Here is a 21,791-nt window from a genome sequence, read left to right as displayed (position 1 = left end):
AGAAAGCATCAACCAAATGCAATGGACAGACCCCATACAGAGTCTGATTTCAACAATGCTAAAAGAGATTTCTCAGTGATATGATTAACAACATGTAAACACAGACTAGAAGCTTGATGATATTCAAGAATTTTAGCTATTTTTCAGGTGACATAATGTGGTGATTTTTTTCCCCAAAGGCTATCCTATCTTGTACAGAAAACTAATAATATGTTTACAGATGAACTAATCTGAGGTCTAGAATCTGCTTCAGAATACTCTGGGGTCGGGGTAGGGCTGGCAAGGGGCAGGAGTAGAGATGCAGCAAGACTGGCCACCAGCTGATCTTGGCTAAAGCTGGGGGTGGGTACATGAGGGTTCATTACACTACACTATTTCTGCAAATTTTGATAATGGTTCATTAAAGAAAGAAATTTAAATGTGAATAAAACATTATAAAATTAAACAACCACCCACTACTTTCTAAAGGCATTCTGTAAGTGCTGCTATCACATTGGCATTGAAACAGCTGGGTTACATGTGTTTATTTACCCAAAAATCTTTCAAAATTTGAAACAAAATTTTAACAAACCCTGTAGTTTAAACCAACACTATCATTATTTGAAATTTGAGTATATGCAACTCACCTTTTCCAAAGCGCAAGCCTTTATTACTTTTATATATCGTTCCTCTTCATATTTCTTCCCAAATAAAATGTTACTCCTCACAGTTCCTAAGAACACCCAGGGCTGCTGAGAAACATACGCAATCCTCCCATGAACGCTGACCTTCCCCTGGCTTGGGGGCAGCTCCCCCAGCACAGCACCTAACAGTGAGGACTGAAACAGATGGAAACACACACACATGAACAGGCAGCACTCAGGACAGAACAAGACCTGTAGCACAGCAGACCCCACAGTCGTACTCCGTACACTATAGAACCCTTTCTTTTAGAACAGGATGAAGTAGAGCCCTTGCAATTGAGAAAAAAAAGAAAATAATCCTATTGGTCCATGGAAAACTAATGGTTGATAAGGAACATTAATATAATACTATAACAACCTAAACTGCTCACAGTTTCCCCCAAATGAAAAATTATACTCAGAAAAGACTAGCTAAGAATGTTCAGATCAGATCAGTGGCTCAGTCGTGTCCGACTCTTTGCGACCCCATGAATCGCAGCACGCCAGGCCTCCCTGTCCATCACCAACTCCCGGAGTTCACCCAGACTCATGTCCATTGAGTCAGTGATGCCATCCAGCCATCTCATCCTCCTTTGTCCTCTTCTCCTCTTGCCCCTAATCCCTCCCAGCATCAGAGTCTTTTCCAGTGATTCAACTCTTTGCATGAGGTGGCCAAAGTACTGGAGTTTCAGCTTTAGCATCATTCCTTCCAAAGAAATCCCAGGGCTGATCTCCTTCAGAATGGACTGGTTGGATCTCCTTGCAGTTCAAGGGACTCTCAAGAGTCTTCTCCAACACCACAGTTCAAAAGCATTAATTCTTCGGTGCTCAGCCGTCTTCACAGTCAACTCTCACATCCATACATGACCACAGGAAAAACCATAGCCTTGACTAGACGAATCTTTGTTGGCAAAGTAATGTCTCTGCTTTTGAGTATGCTATCTAGGTTGGTCATAACTTTCCTTCCAAGGAGTAAGAGTCTTTTAATTTCATGGCTGCAGTCACCATCTGCAGTGATTTTGGAGCCCCAGAAAATAAAGTCTGACACTGTTTCCACTGTTTCCCCATCTATTTCCCATGAAGTGATGAGACCGGATGCCATGATCTTCGTTTTCTGAATGTTGAGCTTTAAGCCAACTTTTTCACTCTCCACTTTCACTTTCATCAAGAGGCTTTTGAGTTCCTCTTCACTTTCTGCCATAAGGGTGGTGTCATCTGCATATCTGAGGTTATTGATATTTCTCCCAGCAATCTTGATTCCAGCTTGTGTTTCTTCCAGTCCAGCATTTCTCATGATGTACTCTGCATATAAGTTAAATAAACAGGGTGACAATATACAGCCTTGACGTACTCCTTTTCCTATTTGGAACCAGTCTATTGTTCCATGTCCAGTTCTAACAGTTGCTTCCTGACCTGCATAGAGGTTTCTCAAGAGGCAGGTCAGGTGGTCTGGTATTCCCATCTCTTTCAGAATTTTCCACAGTTTATTGTGATCCACACAGTCAAAGGCTTTGGCATAGTCAATAATGTAGATAGCAGAGAAGCCCAGCAGAATGTGTATTTCATGTAACCAATGTTTAGCGTAGTTGTTTCTGCATCCAGGTATCCTTTACTTGACAAACACTTATTATTAAAAAGCTACATGTGAAGAATATATCCAAATATTATTATTAAAAGAACTCTGAAGTGAGTTGTGTCCAAAGAGCAAAAGTCCATCCTAGAGGAAATCATCACTGTCTTGTGTACACTTCTCACATCTAGATTTCCACATTTTGTTGTTTCAGACCAAGTACAGATGCTGGTTCCAAATAGGGAAAGGAGTACATCAAGGGTGTACATTGTAACCCTGCTTATCTAACTTAAATGCCATAGTGCATCATGAGAAATGCTGGACTGGATGATGCACAAGCTGGAATCAAGATTGCCAGGAGAAATAATCAGTAACCTCAGATTTGCAGATGACACCACCCTTATGGCAGAAAGTGAAGAAGAACTAAAGAACCTCTTGATGAAAGTGAAAGAGGAGAGTGAAAAAGTTGGCTTAAAATTTAACATTCAGAAAACTAAGATTATGGCATCTGGTCCCATCACTTTATGGCAAATAGATGGGGAAACAGTGAGAGACTACTTTTGGGGGCTCCAAAATCACTGCATATGGTCACTGCAGCCATGAAATTAAAAGACACTTGTTCCTTGGGAGAAAAGTTATGACAAACCTGACAGCTTATTAAAAAAGCAGAGACATTACTTTGCCAACAAAGGTCCATCCAGTCAAGGGTATGGTTTTTCCAGTAGTCATGTATGGATGTGAGAGTTGGACTATAAAGAAAGCTGAGCGCCAAAGAATTGATGTTTTTGAACTGTGGTGTTGGAGAAGACTCTTGAGAGTCCCTTGGGCTGCAAGGAGACCCAATCAGTCCATCCAAAAGGAAATCAGTCCTGAATATTAACTGGAAGGGCTGATGTTGAAGCTGAAACTCCAATACTTTGGCCACCTGATGCAAAGAGCTGACTCTTTTGAAAAGACCCTGATGCTAGGAAAGATTGAAGGCGGGAGGAGAAGGGGATGACAGAGGGTGAGATGGTTGGATGGCATCACCAACTCAATGGATATGAGTTTGAGTAAACTCCGGGAGTTGGTGATGGACAGGAAGACCTGGCATGCTGCAGTCCATGGAGTCGCAAAGAGTCAGACACGACTGAGCGACTGAACTGAACTGATCTGAACTGACAGCTGCATATTTACTTCAAATCTTTAACAACACATAGATGTGGTATGTCTGTGTCCACATCACACTAAGCTGAAATAATCTGCCTGTGTATCTGTCTCACCCAGGAACCTGGTTGCCTCTGGAAGGCAGAGGCATCAGGGTCTTGCTCACATTCGAATCTCTAGCTCCAGCACATGGCTGCACCTTCACTACACATGCACTGATGGGACCAACTAAAGTCACGTAAGTAAATGCACAAAGCTTCCTGGAAGAGCCTTTGCAACCTCCAGACTTCCTAGAGGGGCCACTGTATGTATACCTGTGGCGTATTCATGTTGATGTATGGCAAAACCAATACAATATTGTAAAGTAGAAAAAGAAAAGGAAGTCCCCATGTCTCTGTCCATCCTGAACAGCTGTCACATAAATAATTTCCTTTAATGAGATGTCCAAATTCCCAAAAAGCTGTTTCCAACTGTACAACATGAATCACCAAGAAGGAAAACATAATGTGCATTTATCCAGTTTTATGTGGCCATGATACCTTCTTGTAAAATAAAAGTTTCATGGAACACACCTAGAGAAATGCTGCTCTAGATACATCTAGTTAAAACTGTTTTCCTTATAGCAGCATGAAAAGTCAAAGAAAAGTCCTTCCCCAATAAGAAAACCACTGGTAGGACTTCCCTGCTGGTACAGTGATTAACACTCTGTGTTTCCACTGCAAGGTGCATGGTTTTGATCCCTGGTTGGGGAATTAAGATCCCACATACCTCACAGGTGCAGCAGAAAAAAAAAAAAAAAGAGGTAAACCAGAGGCAGACATTCTTGCAATGGATGCTAAAGGAAAGTTCTGTCTTCTTGCCAATAAAACTAGTAAAGATCTTTCTCAAAGGAAAAAAAAATTGTGTTACTAGCAACAAAAAGTCAGAAGGAAAAATTAAGGACATAATCCCAATCATCATTGTATCAAAAAGAATAAAATGCTTAGGGAAAAAATTATCTAAGGAGACAAAAGACCAAAATGAAGAAAACTGTAAGACACTGATGAAAGAAATCAAAGATGACATGAACAGATACACTGTGTTCTTGGACTGTAGGAATCAATATTGTGAAAATGACTATAGTACCCAAAGCAATGTAGATTCAATGCAATCCCTGTCAAATTACCCATAGCATTTTTCACAGAACTAGAACAAAAATTTTTACAATTTGTTTAGAAACACAAAAGATCCTAAATAGCCAAGGTAATCTTGAGAAGAAAAGGAAAAAAAAAAAAAAAAACAGAGCTGGAAGAATCAAACTCTCTGACTTCAGACTATACTACAAAGCTATAGTAATCAAGACAGTATGGTGCTGGCACAAAAAAAAAAAAAAAAAAAAAAAACACAGAAATACAGATCAATGGTACAGTATGGTAAGCCCAGAGATAAACCCATGCACCTATGAACACCCTATCTTTGACAAAGGAGGCAAGAATATACACTGGAGAACAGATAGCCTCTTCAATAAGTGGTGCTGAGAAAACTGGACAGCTACACTTAAAATAATGAAATTAGAACACTTCCTAACATCATATTGTTCTTGTTTTAGGAAGGAGACCTGGGTTTGATCCTCTGGAGGACAGCATGGCAACCCACTCCAGTATTCCTGTTGGAGAATCCCCATGGACAAAGGAGCCTGGCAGACTACAGTCCCTGGGGTAGCAAAGAGTTGGACACAACTGAGTGACTAAGCATAGCTCAGCACAGAAAGCTGCTTATATAGCACAGGGAGTCCAACTCAGTGCTCTATGATGACCTAAAAGGGTGGGATGGGAGGAGGGTGGGAGGGAAGCTCAAGAGGGAGGGGATATATATATATATATATATATATATATATATATACACACACACACACATATATATATATACATACATACTCACAGCTGAGTCAGGTTGTTGTACAGGAGAAACTAACACAACATTGTGAAGCAATTATGTTCCAAATGAAAAAATAAATTTAAAAAAATGACTATGGATGACTTATTAAAACAATGTAAACCTAGGACAATAGAACAGCATTTTTAATGAGCCAAAAGATAGGGACTATAATCATCATGGAGATTTCACAAGTGTGACAATTAACAAAAACTTCTCAAGAGAGTAAATCTTTATAGATCCCTATGTGGAATGAACTTATACTTTGGCTCAGAAGGTTCCTGGGTCCTCCAGTGACTGTCCAGGACTCCTGTGCCCATGAGAAAACTATGCCAGGCCTCTCCACACTCTTCTTAGCAAGTTTCGTGGCAATCACTGTAATCCTTACCAAATATCTCTTATATGACATTATAAATTATAAGGAATTAATACACTGTGTACATGTAAAACTTTCTGAGAATCAAGATGGATGTGTGGGACCAAAACTGAGGCAATGCAGAAGTGGATTTCACTGCAATTATTTTACTATTATTCAATTCTAATAAACTATCCTGTTTAAAAAAAAAAAAAAAACAACAACATTGTACACACAGCTTTGGGCTCAACTCTGAGAATTTAATAGGGACTGTGGTGTTGCATCAAGCTGCCGAAAGGCACCACAACTTACCTTTCCTGCTCCCACAGGTCCGATCACAGCTAACAGTTCACCAGGTCTGACAGTAAAGGAAAGGCCTTGTAGGGTTGGGGTTCTTGATTCCTGCAAATTAAAGTTTATAAAAACATACCCATTTCAATAAAGTAAAGCCAAATGCTACAGAAAATGGAGAAAATAATATAATACTCATTGATATGCAAATTAACCCACATTTTCTCCTGCCTATTTTAAGACATCCTGTCCTGGAGGCCTTTTCATCCAATCATATCTCTTCGGGAGTTTGAAGAAGCTTTAGTTGCCTTTAGGTAGGCTCCTTCTTTTACCAGATTCCCACACTGACATGACTTTAGACACCCACAGATTTTAAGTAGGTGAAATGACAAGGCATCTGCATGAAGTGAAAACTTCATGACGCATATTAACTTATTAAAATAATATACTTTATAAAGTGTCAGTATGTGAACTTTTTAAATCATTTATAAGTTTTCACTATTACCCTTGGCTATATCTCATTTATCTCTACAAGGGAGCAGCATAGGTATATGGCAGACCTGGCCCTTCAAATAATTTGAATCTCCACTAATCTCTCCATTTTCACTTGATAAAGAATCTCAGTAATGCTCAGCAAGCAAAGGAGCACTTTATATAAAGAAGTCATTCTCAATATGGGTTGGCCAAAAAGTCTGTGCAGTTTTTTTTCTGTAAGATGGCTCTAATAGCACTAAGTTGTCTTTAACTTTATTCAAAACAATGTTGTTAAGATTGTATTATAACAGGGGGAGGAGCTAAGATGGGGGAGGAGTAGGACGGGGAGAACACTTTCTCCCCCACAAATTCATCAAAAGAACATTTAAACACCGAGTAAATTCCACAAAACAACTTCTGAATGCCGGCAGAGGACATCAGGCACCCAGAAAAGCAACCCAAGTCTTTGAAAGGAGGTAGGAAAAAATATAAAAGACAAAAAAAGAGACAAAAGAGGGAGGGACGGAGTTCCGTCCCGAGAACGGAGTCTTAAAAAGAGAGAAGTTTCCAAACACCAGGAAACATTCTCACTGCCGAATCTGTGCCGAGCCTTGGAAGCACAAAGGGCAACATAACAGGGAGGAAAAATAAATAAACAATTAAAACCCGCAGATTGTGAGCCCTACGGTAACTCCCCCAGCGGAGAAGCAGTGCAGACACCTGCACATGCCACTAGCAAGCGGGGGCTGGGCAGGGAGGCACGGAGTGGGCTGCATTGCTTAGAGTAAGGATCTGGCCTGAATACCCCGAGCGCTATCTGAGCAAACTAACTTGGGCTAGCAAACCAGACTGTGGGATATCTACCATGCGAAAAGCCAACCCTAACCTAAGACACCACCAGGCCTGTGCACAGAACAAAGGACTGAACAGAGATAGCCTGCTGCAGACCATCCCCCTCCGGTGACAGGCAGCCAGAGCCGGAAGGGGGCAATCACAGCCCCAGACAGACATTATCTATAAAACTCTAAGCAGGCTTTTTTGCCAACTAAAACTTCTTGGGGGTCTGGACGGTCAACATCCGCCTGAGAAGGTACGCCGGTTGTACACCTAGATAACCGAGCAGCAGGGAGGCGATAAGTTGCAGCAATCGAGCTCGCCAAACACCTCATCACCTGAGCTGCTCGGACCTGGGAAGAGCACAAAACACAGGCCCAACCGAGTCTGTGCCTCTGAGGACTACCCGAGTGCCTGAACCTGAGCGGCTTTGACCCGGGAGGTGCAAACAGCCCAGGGCCGGCCACAGATGGTTCCCAGCGGAGCAACCTAGAGCCTGAGCAGTGTGGGCAGGGAGGCTACACACACCGTGAGCAGGGGCAGACACAGTGTGGCTGAGGCACTGTGAGCACACGCCAGTGTTATTTGTTTGCAGCATCCCTCCCTCCCCACAGAGCGACTGAACAAGTGAGCCTTAAAAAAAAAAAAAAGTGTCTACCACCGTCCCCTTTGTGTAAGGGCGGAAATCAGACACTGAAGAGACCAGCAAACAGAAGAATCTATAACAGAGGGAACCGCCTTGGAAGCTACAGGCAATAGATTAAAACCCTGTGGTTAGTACTTACTACATAGGAAGGGGCCTATAGATCTTGAGAAATATAAGTCAGACCAAGGAACTAGCCAAAAATGAACTGACCCCACAATACCCACAACAAAACCAGAGAAAGTCCTAGATATATTTTTACTATTTTTATGATCATTCTTTCTTTCTTTTTTCTTAATTTTTAAAAAATTTTAAGTCCTCTATTATTCCTTTAATTTTCACTTTTATAACCTAATATTACTTTGCAAAAAAAAAAATCCTATTTTTTTAAAGCAAACTTCATATATATTTTTTTTATAATTTTTGTGACCTTGTCTTTTTTTTTCTTTTCTTTAACATTGTATTTTTGAAATTCCAATCTCTACTCTAGATTTTTAATTTTAGCTTTTTGGTATTTGTTATCAATTTTGTACCTATATTTTTTTATATAATTTTTGTGACTTTTTTTTCTACCTCTCTTTCTTTCTCTTCTTCTTTTATATGACATTGTATATCAGAAATTCGAAACTCTACTCTAGGTTTTTAATTTATACTTTTTGGTATTTGTTATCAATTTTGTACCTATATTTTCTTTATAATTTTTGCGACTTTGTTTGTTTTTGGTTTTGTTTTTGTTTTCTCTCTTTCTTTTCCTTCTTCTTTTCTTTAACATTGTATTTTTGAAATTCCAAACTCTACTCTAGATTTTTAATTTTTGCTTTTATGTATTTGTTACCAATTTTGTACCTTTAAGAACCCAATCTTCAGTACCCATTTTTCACTAGGTAGCAAGATTACTGGCTTGACTGCTCTGTCTCCCTTTGGACTCTCCTTTTTCTCCACCAGGTCGCCTGTGTCTCCTCCCTAACCCGTCTCTACTCTACCCAACTCTGAATTTCTGTGTGTTCCAGACAGTGAAGAACACTTAGGGAACTGATTCCTGGCTGGATCTGTCTCCCTCCTTTTCATTCCCCCCTTTTATCCTCCTGGCCACCTCTGTCTCCTTCCTCCTTCTTCTCTTCTCTGTATAACTCCGTGAACATCTCTGAGTGGTCCAGTTGTGGACTGCACATAAGGAAGTGATTACTGGCTAGCCCACTCTCTCCAATATTGATTCCACCTCATCTCATTCGGGTCACCTCTAACTCCCTCCTCCCTCTTCTCTTCTCCATGTAACGCTGTGAACCTCTCTGGGTGTCCCCCACTGTGGAGAAACTTTTCACCTTTAACCTAGATGTTTTATCAATGGTGCTGTATAGAAGGAGAAGTTTTGAAACTACTGTAAAAATAAGATCAATAACTGGAAGCAGGAGGCTTAAGTCCAAACCCTGACTCCAGGGAACTCCTGACTCCAGGGATCATTAATTGACAGGAGCTCATCAAACGCCTCCATACCTACACTGAAACCAAGCACCACACAAGGGCCACCAAGTTCCAGGGCAAGACATACCAAGCAAATTCTCCAGCAACACAGGAACACAGCCCTGAACTCCAAGATACAGGTTGCCCAAAGTCACCCCAAAACCATAGACATCTCATAACTCATTACTGGACACTTCATTGCACTCCAGAGAGAAGAAATCCAGCTCCACCCACCAGAACACCGACACAAGCTTCCTTAACCAAGAAACCTTGACAAGCCACCTGTACAAACCCACACACAGCGAGGAAACTCCACAATAAAGAGAACTCCACAAACTGCCAGAATACAGAAAGGACACCCCAAACTCAGCAATTTAAACAAGATGAAGAGACAGAGGAATATCCAGCAGGTAAAGGCACAGGATAAATGCCCACCAAACCAAACAAAAAAGGAAGAGATAGGGAATCTACCTGATGAAGAATTCCGAATAATGATAGTGAAATTGATCCAAAATCTTGAAATCAAAATGGAATCACAGATAAATAGCCTGGAGACAAGGATTGAGAAGATGCAAGAAAGGTTTAACAAGGACCTAGAAGAAATGAAAAAGAGTCAATATATAATGAATAATGCAATAAATGAAATCAAAAACACTCTGGAGGTAACAAATAGTAGAATAACAGAGGCAGAAGATAGGATTCGTGAATTAGAAGATAGAATGGTAGAAATAAACGAATCAGAGAGGAAAAAAGAAAAACGAATTAAAAGAAATGAGGACAATCTCAGAGACCTCCAGGACAATATTAAACGCTACAACATTCAAATCATAGGCATCCCAGAAGAAGAGGACAAAAAGAAAGACCATGAGAAAATACTTGAGGAGATAATAGTTGAAAACTTCCCTAAAATGCGGAAGGAAAAATCATTAAAGTCCAAGAAACCCAGAGAGTCCCAAACAGGATAAACCCAAGGTGAAACACCCCAAGACACATATTAATCAAATTAACAAAGATCAAACACAAAAAACAAATATTAAAAGCAGCAAGGGAAAAACAACAAATATCACACAAGGGAATTCCCATAAGGATAACAGCTGATCTTTCAATAGAAACTCTCCAAGCCAGGAAGGAATGGCAAGACATACTTAAAGTGATGAAAGAAAATAACCTACAGCCCAGATTATTGTACCCAGCAAGGATCTCATTCAAATATGAAGGAGAAATCAAAAGCTTTACAGACAAGCAAAAGCTGAGAGAATTCAGCACCAGCAAACCAGCTCTCCAACAAATACTAAAGGATATTCTCTACACAGGAAACACAAAAACGGTGTATAAATTCAAACCCAAAACAAAGTAAGTGGCAACGGGATCGTACTTATCAATAATTACCTTAAATGTAAATGGGTTGAATGCCCCAACCAAAAGACAAAGACTGGCTGAATGGATATAAAAACAAGACCCCTATATATGTTGTCTACAAGAGACCCACCTCAAAACAGGGGACACATACAGACTGAAAGTGAAGGGCTGGAAAAAGATTTTCCATGCAAATAGGGACCAAAAGAAAGCAGGAGTAGCAATATTCATATCAGATAAAATAGACTTTAAAACAAAGGCTGTGAAAAGAGACAAAGATGGTCACGACATAATGATCAAAGAATCAATCCAAGAAGAAGATATAACAATTATAAATATATATGCACCCAACACGGGAGCACCACAATATGTAAGACAAATGCTAACAAGTATGAAAGGAGAAATTAACAATAACACAATAATAGTGGGAGACTTTAATACCCCCACTCACACCTACGGATAGATCACCTAACAGAAAATTAACAAGGAAACACAAACTTTAAATGTTACAATAGACCAGTTAGACCTAATTGATATCTATAGGACATTTCACCCCAAAACAATGAATTTCACCTTTTTCTCAAGTGCACATGGAACCTTCTCCAGGATAGATCACATCCTGGGCCATAAATCTAGCCTTTGTAAATTCAAAAAAATTGAAATCATTCCAGGCATCTTTTCTGACCACAATGCAGTAAGATTAGGTCTCAATTACAGGAGAAAAACTATTAAAAACTCCAACATATGTAGGCTGAACAACACGCTGCTGAATAACCAACAAATCACAGAAGAAATCAAAAAAGAAATCAAAATATGCATAGAAATGAATGAAAATGAAAACACAATAACCCAAAACCTGTGGGACACTTTAAAAGCAGTCTTAAGGGGAAAGTTCATAGCAATACAGGCTGACCTCAACAAACAAGAAAAAAGTCAAATAAATAACCTAACTCTACACCTAAAGCAACGAGAAAAGGAAGAAATGAAGAAACCCAGGGTTGGTAGAAGGAAAGAAACCTTAAAAATTAGGGCAGAAATAAATTCAAAAGAAACAAAGAGACCATAGCAAAAATCAACAAAGCTAAAAGCTGGTTCTTTGAAAGGATAAATAAAATTGACAAACCATTAGCCAGACTCATCAAGAAACAAAGGGAGAAAAATCAAATCAATAAAATTAGAAATTAAAATGGAGAGATCATAACAGACAACACAGAAATACAAAGGATCATAAGAGACTACTATCAAGAATTATATGCCAATAAAATGGACAACGTGGAAGAAATGAACAAATTCTTAGAAAAGTACAACTTTCCCAAACTGGACCAAGAAGAAATAGATAATCTTAACAGACCCATCACAAGCACGGAAATTGAAACTGTAATCAAAAATCTTCCAGCAAACAAAAGCCCAGGTCCAGATGGCTTAACAGCTGAATTTTACCAAAAATTTAGAGAAGAGCTAACACCTATCCTGCTCAAACTCTTCCAGAAAATTGCAGAGGAAGGTAAACTTCCAAACTCATTCTATGAGGCCACCATCACCCTAATACCAAAACCTGACAAAGATCCCACAAAAAAAGAAAACTACAGGCCAATATCACTGATGAACATAGATGCAAAAATCCTTAATAAAATTCTAGCAATCAGAATCCAACAACACATTAAGAAGATCATACACCATGACCAAGTGGGCTTTAAACCAGGGATGCAAGGATTCTTCAATATCCGCAAATCAATCAATGTAATACACCACATTAACAAATAAAAAATAAAAACCATATGATTACAACAGATGCAAAGAAAACCTTTGACAAAATTCAACATCCATTTATGATAAAAACTCTCCAGAAAGCAGGAATAGAAGGAACATACCTCAACATAATAAAAGCTATATATGACAAACCCACAGCAAACATTATCCTCAATGGTGAAAAATTGAAAGCATTTCCTCTAAAGTCAGGAACAAGACAAGGGTGCCCACTTTCACCATTACTATTCAACATAGTTTTGGAAGTTTGGGGCACAGCAATCAGAGCAGAAAAAGAAATAAAAGGAATCCAAATTGGAAAAGAAGAAGTCAAACTCTCACTGTTTGCAGATGATATGATCCTCTACATAGAAAACCCTAAAGACTCTACCAGAAAATTACTAGAACTAATCAATGATTATAGTAAAGTTGCAGAATATAAAATCAACACACCGAAATCCCTTGCATTCCTATACAATAATAATGAGAAAACAGAAAGAGAAATTCAGTAAACAATTCCATTCAACATTGCAATGGAAAGAATAAAATACTTAGGAATATATCTACCTAAAGAAACTAAAGACCTATATATAGAAAACTATAAAACACTGGCGAAAGAAATCAAAGAGGACACTAATAGATGGAGAAATATACGATGTTCATGGATTGGAAGAATCAATATAGTGAAAATGAGTATACTACCCAAAGCAATTTATAGATTCAATGCAATCCCTATCAAGCTACCAACGGTATTCTTCACAGAGCTAGAAAAAATAATTTCACCATTTGTATGGAAATACAAAAAACCTCGAATAGCCAAAGCGATCCTGAGAAAGAAGAATGGAACTGGAGGAATCAACCTACCTGACTTCAGGCTCTACTACAAAGCCACAGTCATCAAGACAGTATGGTACTGGCACAAACACAGAAACATAGATCAATGGAACAAAATAGAAAGCCCAGAGATAAATCCACGCACATATGGACACCTTATCTTTGACAAAGGAGGCAAGAATATACAATGGAGTAAAGACAATCTCTTTAACAAGTGGTGCTGGGAAAACTGGTCAACCACTTAAAAGAATGAAACTAGAATGCTTTCTAACACCATACACAAAAATAAACTCAAAATGGATTAAAGATCTAAACATAAGACCAGAAACTATAAAACTCCTAGAGGAGAACATAGGCAAAACACTCTCTGACATACATCACAGCAGGATCCTCTATGACCCACCTCCCAGAATATTGGAAATAAAAGCAAAAATAAACAAATGGGACCTAATTAAACTTAAAAGCTTCTGCACAACAAAGGAAACTATAAGCAAGGTGAAAAGACAGCCTTCAGAATGGGAGAAAATAATAGCAAATGAAGTAACTGACAAACAACTAATCTCAAAAATATACAAGCAACTCCTACAGCTCAAGTCCAGAAAAATAAATGACCCAATCAAAAAATGGGCCAAAGAACTAAATAGACATTTCTCCAAAGAAGACATACAGATGGCTAACAAACACATGAAAAGATGCTCAACATCACTCATTATCAGAGAAATGTAAATCAAAACCACTATGAGGTACCATTTCATGCCAGTCAGAATGGCTGCAATCCGAAAGTCTACAAGCAATAAATGCTGGAGTGGGTGTGGAGAAAAGGGAAGCCTCTTACACTGTTGGTGGGAATGCAAACTAGTACAGCCACTATGGAGAACAGTGTGGAGATTCCTTAAAAAACTGGAAATAGAACTGCCTTATGACCCAGCAATCCCACTGCTGGGCATACACACTGAGGAAACCAGAAGGGAAAGAGACACGTGTACTCCAATGTTCATCGCAGCACTGTTTATAATAGCCAGGACATGGAAGCAACCTAGATGTCCATCAGCAGATGAATGGATAAGAAAGCAGTGGTACATATACACAATGGAGTATTACTCAGCCATCAAAAAGAATACATTTGAATCAGTTCTAATGAGGTCAATGAAACTGGAGCCTATTATACAGAGCGAAGTAAGCCAGAAATAAAAACACCAGTACAGTATACTAATGCATATATATGGAATTTAAAAAGATGGTAACAATAACCCTGTATACGAGACAGCAAAAGAGACACAGATGTCTAGAACAGTCTTTTGGACTCTGTGGGAGAGGGAGTGGGTGGGATGATTTGGGAGAATGGCATTGAAATACGTATAATATCATATATGAAACGAGTCGCCAGTCCAGGTTCAATGCACGATACTGGATGCTTGGGGCTGGTGCACTGGGACGACCCAGAGGGATCGTATGGGGAGGGGAGAGGGAGGAGGGTTCAGGATGGGGAACACATGTATACCTGTGGTAGATTCATTTTGATACTTGGCAAAACCAATATAATATTGTAAAGTTTAAAAATAAAATAAAATCAAAAAGAAAAAAAAAAGAATAAATCCAAAAAAAAAAAGATTGTATTATGACAGCTGTCATATCAGTATGCATTTTAAAAATCTTTTTTAAATCAGTGAATTTTTGTGTAGCCATTTAATACTAAAATAAAAGCAATATTTGGCACATTATTTACTATTTCTTTCTTTTTTTTTTTTTTTTTTTTGCTTTACTATTTCAAGAGAGGTAAAAATGCAACTGAAATGCAGAAAAAGATTTGTGCAGTGTATGGAGAATGTGCTATGACTGATCAAATGTATCAAAAGTGGCTTGCAAAGTTTTGTGCTAGATATTTCTTTTTTTTTTTTAATTTTATTTTATTTTTAAACTTTACATAATTGTATTAGTTTTGCCAAATATCAAAATGAATCCACCACAGGTATACATGTGTTCCCCATCCTGAACCCTCCTCCCTCCTCCCTCCCCATACGATCCCTCTGGGTCGTCCCAGTGCACTAGCCCCAAGCATCCAGTAGCGTGCATTGAACCTGGACTGGCAGCTCATTTCATACATGATATTTTACATGTTTCAATGCCATTCTCCCAAATCTTCCCACCCTCTCCCTCTCCCACAGAGTCCATAAGACTGTTCTATACATCACTGTCTCTTTTGCTGTCTCGTATACAGGGTTATTGTTACCATCTTTCTAAATTCCATATATATGCGTTAGTATACTGTACTGGTGTTTTTATTTCTGGCTTGCTTCGCTCTGTATAATAGGCTCCAGTTTCATTGACCTCATTAGAACTGATTCAAATGTATTCTTTTTGATGGCTGAGTAATACTCCATTGTGTATATGTACCACTGCTTTCTTATCCATTCATCTGCTGATGGACATCTAGGTTGCTTCCATGTCCTGTCTATTATAAATAGTGCTGCGATGAACATTGGGGTACACGTGTCTCTTTCCTTTCTGGTTTCCTCAGTGTGTATGCCCAGCAGTGGGATTGCTGGATCATAAGGCAGTTCTATTTCCAGTTTTTTAAGGAATCTCCACACTGTTCTCCATAGTGGCTGTACTAGTTTGCATTCCCACCAACAGTGTGAGAGGGTTCCCTTTTCTCCACACCCCCTCCAGCATTTATTATTTGTAGACTTTTGGATCGCAGCCATTCTGACTGGTGTGAAATGGTACCTCATAGTGGTTTTTACATTTCTCTGATAATGAGTGATGTTGAGCATCTTTTCACGTGTTTGTTAGCCATCTGTATGTCTTCTTTGGAGAAATGTCTATTTAGTTCTTTGGCCCATTTTTTGATTGGGTCATTTATTTTTCTGGACTTGAGCTGTAGGAGTTGCTTGTATATTTTTGAGATTAGTTGTTTGTCAGTTGTTTCATTTGCTATTATTTTCTCCCATTCTGAAGGCTGTCTTTTCACCTTGCTAATAGTTTCCTTTGATGTGCAGAAGCTTTTAAGGTTAATTAGGTCCCATTTGTTTATTTTTGCTTTTATTTCCAATATTCTGGGAGGTGGGTCATAGAGGATCCTGCTGTGATGTATGTCAGAGAGGGTTTTGCCTATGTTCTCCTCTAGGAGTTTTATAGTTTCTGGTCTTATGTTTAGATCTTTAATCCATTTTGAGTTTATTTTTGTGTATGGTGTTAGAAAGTGTTCTAGTTTCATTCTTTTACAAGTGGTTGACCAGATTTCCCAGCACCACTTGTTAAAGAGATTGTCTTTACTCCATTGTATATTCTTGCCTCCTTTGTCAAAGATAAGGTGTCCATATGTGCGTGGATTTATCTCTGGGCTTTCTATTTTGTTCCATTGATCTATATTTCTGTCTTTGTGCCAGTACCATACTGTCTTGATAACTGTGGCTTTGTAGTAGAGCCTGAAGTCAGGTAGGTTGATTCCTCCAGTTCCATTCTTCTTTCTCAGGATCACTTTGGCTATTCGAGGTTTTTTGTATTTCCATACAAATGGTGAAATTATTTTTTCTAGCTCTGTGAAGAATACCGTTGGTAGCTTGATAGGGATTGCATTGAATCTATAAATTGCTTTGGGTAGTATACTCATTTTCACTATATTGATTCTTCCAATCCATGAACATGGTATATTTCTCCATCTATTAGTGTCCTCTTTGATTTCTTTCACCAGTGTTTTATAGTTTTCTATATACAGGTCTTTAGTTTCTTTAGGTAGATATATTCCTAAGTATTTTATGCTTTCCATTGCAATGGTGAATGGAATTGTTTTGTGCTGGATATTTCTTATTGGATTATGCTGTACTGTTAGGTATGCCAGTTGAAGTTGATAGAAATCACATCAAGACATTGAGAACAAACAATGCTATACCATGCAGGAGACAGCTGACATATTCAAAATATTCAAATATTTCATTCAAAGTATTGAATGGAAATCATTTGCACCAGCTTGGTTATGTTAATCACTTTGATATTTGAGTTTCATAGAAGTTAAGCAAAAAACCCTTCTTGACCATATTTCTGCAGGTAGTTCTCCACTTAAACGTAACAGAAACGTTCCATTTTAAAACAAATTGTGACAGGTGATGAAAAATGGATACTATACAATATTGTGGCATAGAATAGATTGCAGGCAAGTGAAATACACCACCACCAACCACACCAAAAGCCAATCTTCATCCAAAGAAGGTGATGTTGTGTACATGGTAGGACTGCAATGGAGTCCTGTATTATGAGCTCCTTCAGGAAAACCAAATGATTAATTCCAATAAATACTTCTCCCATTAGACCAACCGAAAGCAGCTCTCTATGAAAAGCATCCAGAATTAGTCAACAGAAAATGCATAATCTTCCATCAGGGTACTGTAATACCGCATGTTTCTTTGATGACCAGGCAAAAAACTGTTACAGATTGGCTGGGAAGTTCTGACTGATCCCCCATACTCACCAGACATTGTACTTTTGGACTTCCATTTATTTCAGTCTTTACAAAGTCCTCTTAATGGAAAAAATTCAGTTACCTGGAAAACTGTAAAAGGTATCTGGAACAGTTCTTTGCTCAAAAAGATAAAATATTTTGAAAAGATGGAATTATGCAGTTGCCTGGAAAATGGCAGAAGGTAGTGGAATAAAACAGTGAGTATGTTGTTCAGTCAAGTTCTTGGTGACAATCAACCAGAGCAACAAGAACTCTGAGAGAGGGCTCCAGGAAAAGTTATATCAGGAAGATTACCCATGCCCTTCAGCCACATGGAAAACAGTTCTGACAAGAAGCTGATTGAGGAAAGAAGAATTATTGATGGTTTTATATATATAAACTAATCCAATTAAAAGTGGATAAATTTCAGAAGGGTAGGAGGAGCTTTCATGAAAAAAAAAAATGTAATCACTACACACTACTTTTCCTAGCAGTTAATAATATTTACATGGTCATAAATAGCAAATAAAAATTTAACCCAAAATTGTGCAAAGCTGAAAAGTTCTTGGTGAAAATTAAAACTGTCTTTTATTTTTACTTAAAAACCAAAGAAACTTTTTAGCCAACCATAAAAAAAACTCCTGTAAAAGGCAGTCAAGGCTCTAATCTCACTAGAGCTCTAACTTAACACCAAAACCAACAAAAACAAAAAAGGAAATAGATGTAAAGTATGACATCATAAGTTACAGTGATAGCCCTAAATTTTACATCTATTACATGCATAACCTGCCCTCGCTAAACAGGGATAACAAAGTACTTCTGCTAACAAAAAAAAAAAAGATGTGCTGTTGCATGCCCAATCCAACACAAGAGCAAATGACAGAGTACTCATCATGCCATTCACAAGTTGTATTTCTGAGTAATCTGTAATTTCTAAGGTAAAGAGATTTAAGAGTATATATATATATTTACATATACTAAGTATTAAGAAAACTTCTCAGTAACTGCTAGTTTTTGTTTCTCTTAAGAGAGTGATCACATGTGATTAGCAAAATGCCTGAAAGACTAAAGGAACAGGATCTAGATTAAAAGTTTGGAAAATCTTCTAAGTGAAAAATTCCTCTGGAAATAACTGAACTGATAATGGAACCGTCACTTGCTAAAACAAGAATTATTTTTAATCATCAAATTATGCTGTATTTTATAGGTATTAAAAACAGTATCAAGAAAAATAGTGTTTACACCTTGGAAGAAAAGCTATGAAAAAGTTGGACAGCATATTAAAAAGCAGAGACATTACTTTGTCAACAAAGATGCATATAGTCAAAGCCATGGTTTCTCCTGCAGTCATGTATGGATGTGAAAGTTGAATTATAAAGAAAGCTGAGCACCAAAGAATTGATGCTTTTGGACTGTGGTGTTGGAGAAGACTCTTGAGAATCCCTTGGACTGCAAGGAGATCCAACCAGACTAAGGATATCAGTGCTGAATATTCATTGGAAGGACTGATGCTGAAGCTGAAGCTCAAATACTTTGACCTCCTGATGGGAAGAACTGACTCACTGGAAAAGACCCAGATGCTGGGAAAGAAGGAAGGCGGGAGGAGAAGGAGATGACAGAGAATGAGATGGTTGGATGGCATCACCAACTCAATGGACATGAGTTTGAGCAAGGTCTGGGACTTGGTGATGGACAGGGAGGCCTGGCGTGCTGCAGTCCATGGGGTCACAAAGAGTCAGAAACGACTAAGCCACTGAATGGAACTGAACTGAACTGATCAAGAAGAAACTAAATTTTAATACATGAGAAACATTTTTAAGCTTATCCACTCCTTTCTTCTTGCCTGACACTTAGGGTTCCTATTTTACTACTTTTCACTTGGCTAAGACTACAAAATACAAACATCAGATTTCTGTCTGCAGATCTCAAAGTCTATCGATAAAGGACAGAAATGGTATGGACTTAACAGAAGCAGAAGATATTAAGAAGAGATGGCAAGAATACACAGAAGAACTGTACAAAAAAGATCTTCACAACCCAGACAATCACAATGATGTGATCACTGACCTAGAGCCAGACATCCTGGAATGTGAAGTCAAGTGGGTCTTAGAAAGCATCACTACAAACAAAGCTAGTGGAGGTGATGGAATTCCAGTTGAGCTATTTCAAATCCTGAAAGATGATGCTGTGAAAGTGCTGCACTCAATATGCCAGCAAATTTGGAAAACTCAGCAGTGGCCACAGGACTGGAAAAGGTCAGTTTTCATTCCAATCCCAAAGAAAGGCAATGCCAAAGAATGTTCAAACTACTGCACAATTGCACTCATCTCACACGCTAGTAAAGTAATGCTCAAAATTCTCCAAGCCAGGCTTCAGCAATATGTGAACTGTGAACTTCCTGAGGTTCAAGCTGGTTTTAGAAAAGGCAGAGGAACCAGAGATCAAATTGCCAACATCCTCTGGATCATGGAAAAAGCAAGAGAGTTCCAGAAAAACATCTATTTCTGCTTTATTGACTATGCCAAAGCCTTTGACTGTGTGGATCACAATAAACTGTGGAAAATTCTTCAAGAGATGGGAATACCAGACCACCTGATCTGCCTCTTGAGAAATTTGTATGCAGGTCAGGAAGCAACAGTTAGAACTGGACATGGAACAACAGACTGGTTCCAAATAGGAAAAGGAGTTCGCAGAGGCTGTATATTGTCACCCTGTTTATTTAACTTATATGCAGAGTACATCATGAGAAACGCTGGGCTGGAAGAAACACAAGCTGGAATCAAGACTGCCGGGAGAAATATCAATAACCTTAGATATGCAGATGACACCACCCTTATGGCAGAAAGTGAAGAGGAACTAAAAAGCCTCTTGATGAAAGTGAAAGTGGAGAGTGAAAAAGTTGGCTTAAAGCTCAACATTCAGAAAATGAAGATCATGGCATCCAGTCCCACCACTTCATGGGAAATAGATGGGGAAACAGTGGAAACAGTGTCAGACTTTATTTTTCTGGGCTCCAAAATCACTGCAGATGGTGACTGCAGCCATGAAATTAAAAGACGCTTGCTCCTTGGAAGGAAAGTTATGACCAACCTAGATAGCATATTCAAAAGCAGGGACATTACTTTGCCAACAAAGGTTCGTCTAGTCAAGGCTATGGTTTTTCCAGTGGTCATGTATGGATGTGAGAGTTGGACTGTGAAGAAAGCTGAGCACAGAAGAATTGATGCTTTTGAACTGTGGTGTTGGAGAAGACTCTTGAGAGTCCCTTGGACTGCAAGGAGATCCAACCAGTCCATTCTGAGGGGGATCAGCCCTGGGATTTCTTTGGAAGGAATGATGCTAAAGCTGAAACTCCAGTACTTTGGCCACCTCATCTGAAGAGTTGACTCATTGGAAAAGACTCTGATGCTGGGAGGGACTGGGGGCAAGAGGAGGAGGGGATGACAGAGAATGAGATGGCTGGATGGCATCACTGACTCGATGGACGTAAGTCTAAGTGAACTCCGGGAGTTAGTGATGGACAGGGAGGCCTGGCATGCTGCGATTCATGGGGTCGCAAAGAGTCGGACACGACTGAGCGACTGATCTGATCTGATCGGGACCACACGCTGAGTTCCCTCCCTGTTCGGGCTTCTGGATTAGGCACTGCTCTGCCACAACCAGAAGGGGGCAGCACTCCATAGCCCATGGGTACTGGGTACGTTCCCTCATGGTTATTCAGGTTCAGGGGACCGCTGACTAAACAAAGATCATCAGCTGAGTCCCTCACTCTGTGTGAGAACAGTTTGAAACCCCTGCCCGTGGAGATCTGGAGATACCCCCAAATATACTTTAAAGATTAGAGATTGAGATCAATTCCCATCATTTCATCAATGAGACTTGCATCCATGAGACCATCCTCAACCTTTCCTCTGGCTGTCCAGAGGAGCCTTTAACTGTGTGGATCACAACAAACTCTGGAAAATTCTTAAAGAGATGGGAATACCAGACCACCTTACCTGCTTCCTGAGAAACCTGTATGCAGGTCAAGAAGCAACAGTTAGAATTGGACATGGCACAACTGACTG

General features: G+C 39.1%; 1 protein-coding gene across 1 annotated transcript in view; it reads right to left on the bottom strand.

The window, feature by feature from the left end:
* The window catches only part of LOC109567079 (ATP-binding cassette sub-family C member 4-like), a 160,055-nt gene that overhangs the window by 134,468 nt on the left and 3,796 nt on the right, over positions 1 to 21,791 (bottom strand). Inside the window, exons 2-3 of the mRNA XM_070799962.1 lie at positions 5,960 to 6,049; positions 627 to 818 (exon numbers count right to left, since the gene is read on the bottom strand). Coding sequence (XP_070656063.1) covers positions 627 to 818; positions 5,960 to 6,049 — 282 coding nt within the window. The remainder of the gene's footprint in view (positions 1 to 626; positions 819 to 5,959; positions 6,050 to 21,791) is intronic.

Source organism: Bos indicus, chromosome 12 (assembly GCF_029378745.1).
Source record: "Bos indicus isolate NIAB-ARS_2022 breed Sahiwal x Tharparkar chromosome 12, NIAB-ARS_B.indTharparkar_mat_pri_1.0, whole genome shotgun sequence".
In the NCBI taxonomy this organism is placed as follows: domain Eukaryota; kingdom Metazoa; phylum Chordata; class Mammalia; order Artiodactyla; family Bovidae; genus Bos; species Bos indicus.
The sequence above is the reverse complement of the archived record's forward strand: the minus strand, read 5'-3'. Positions and strand labels throughout refer to the sequence as shown.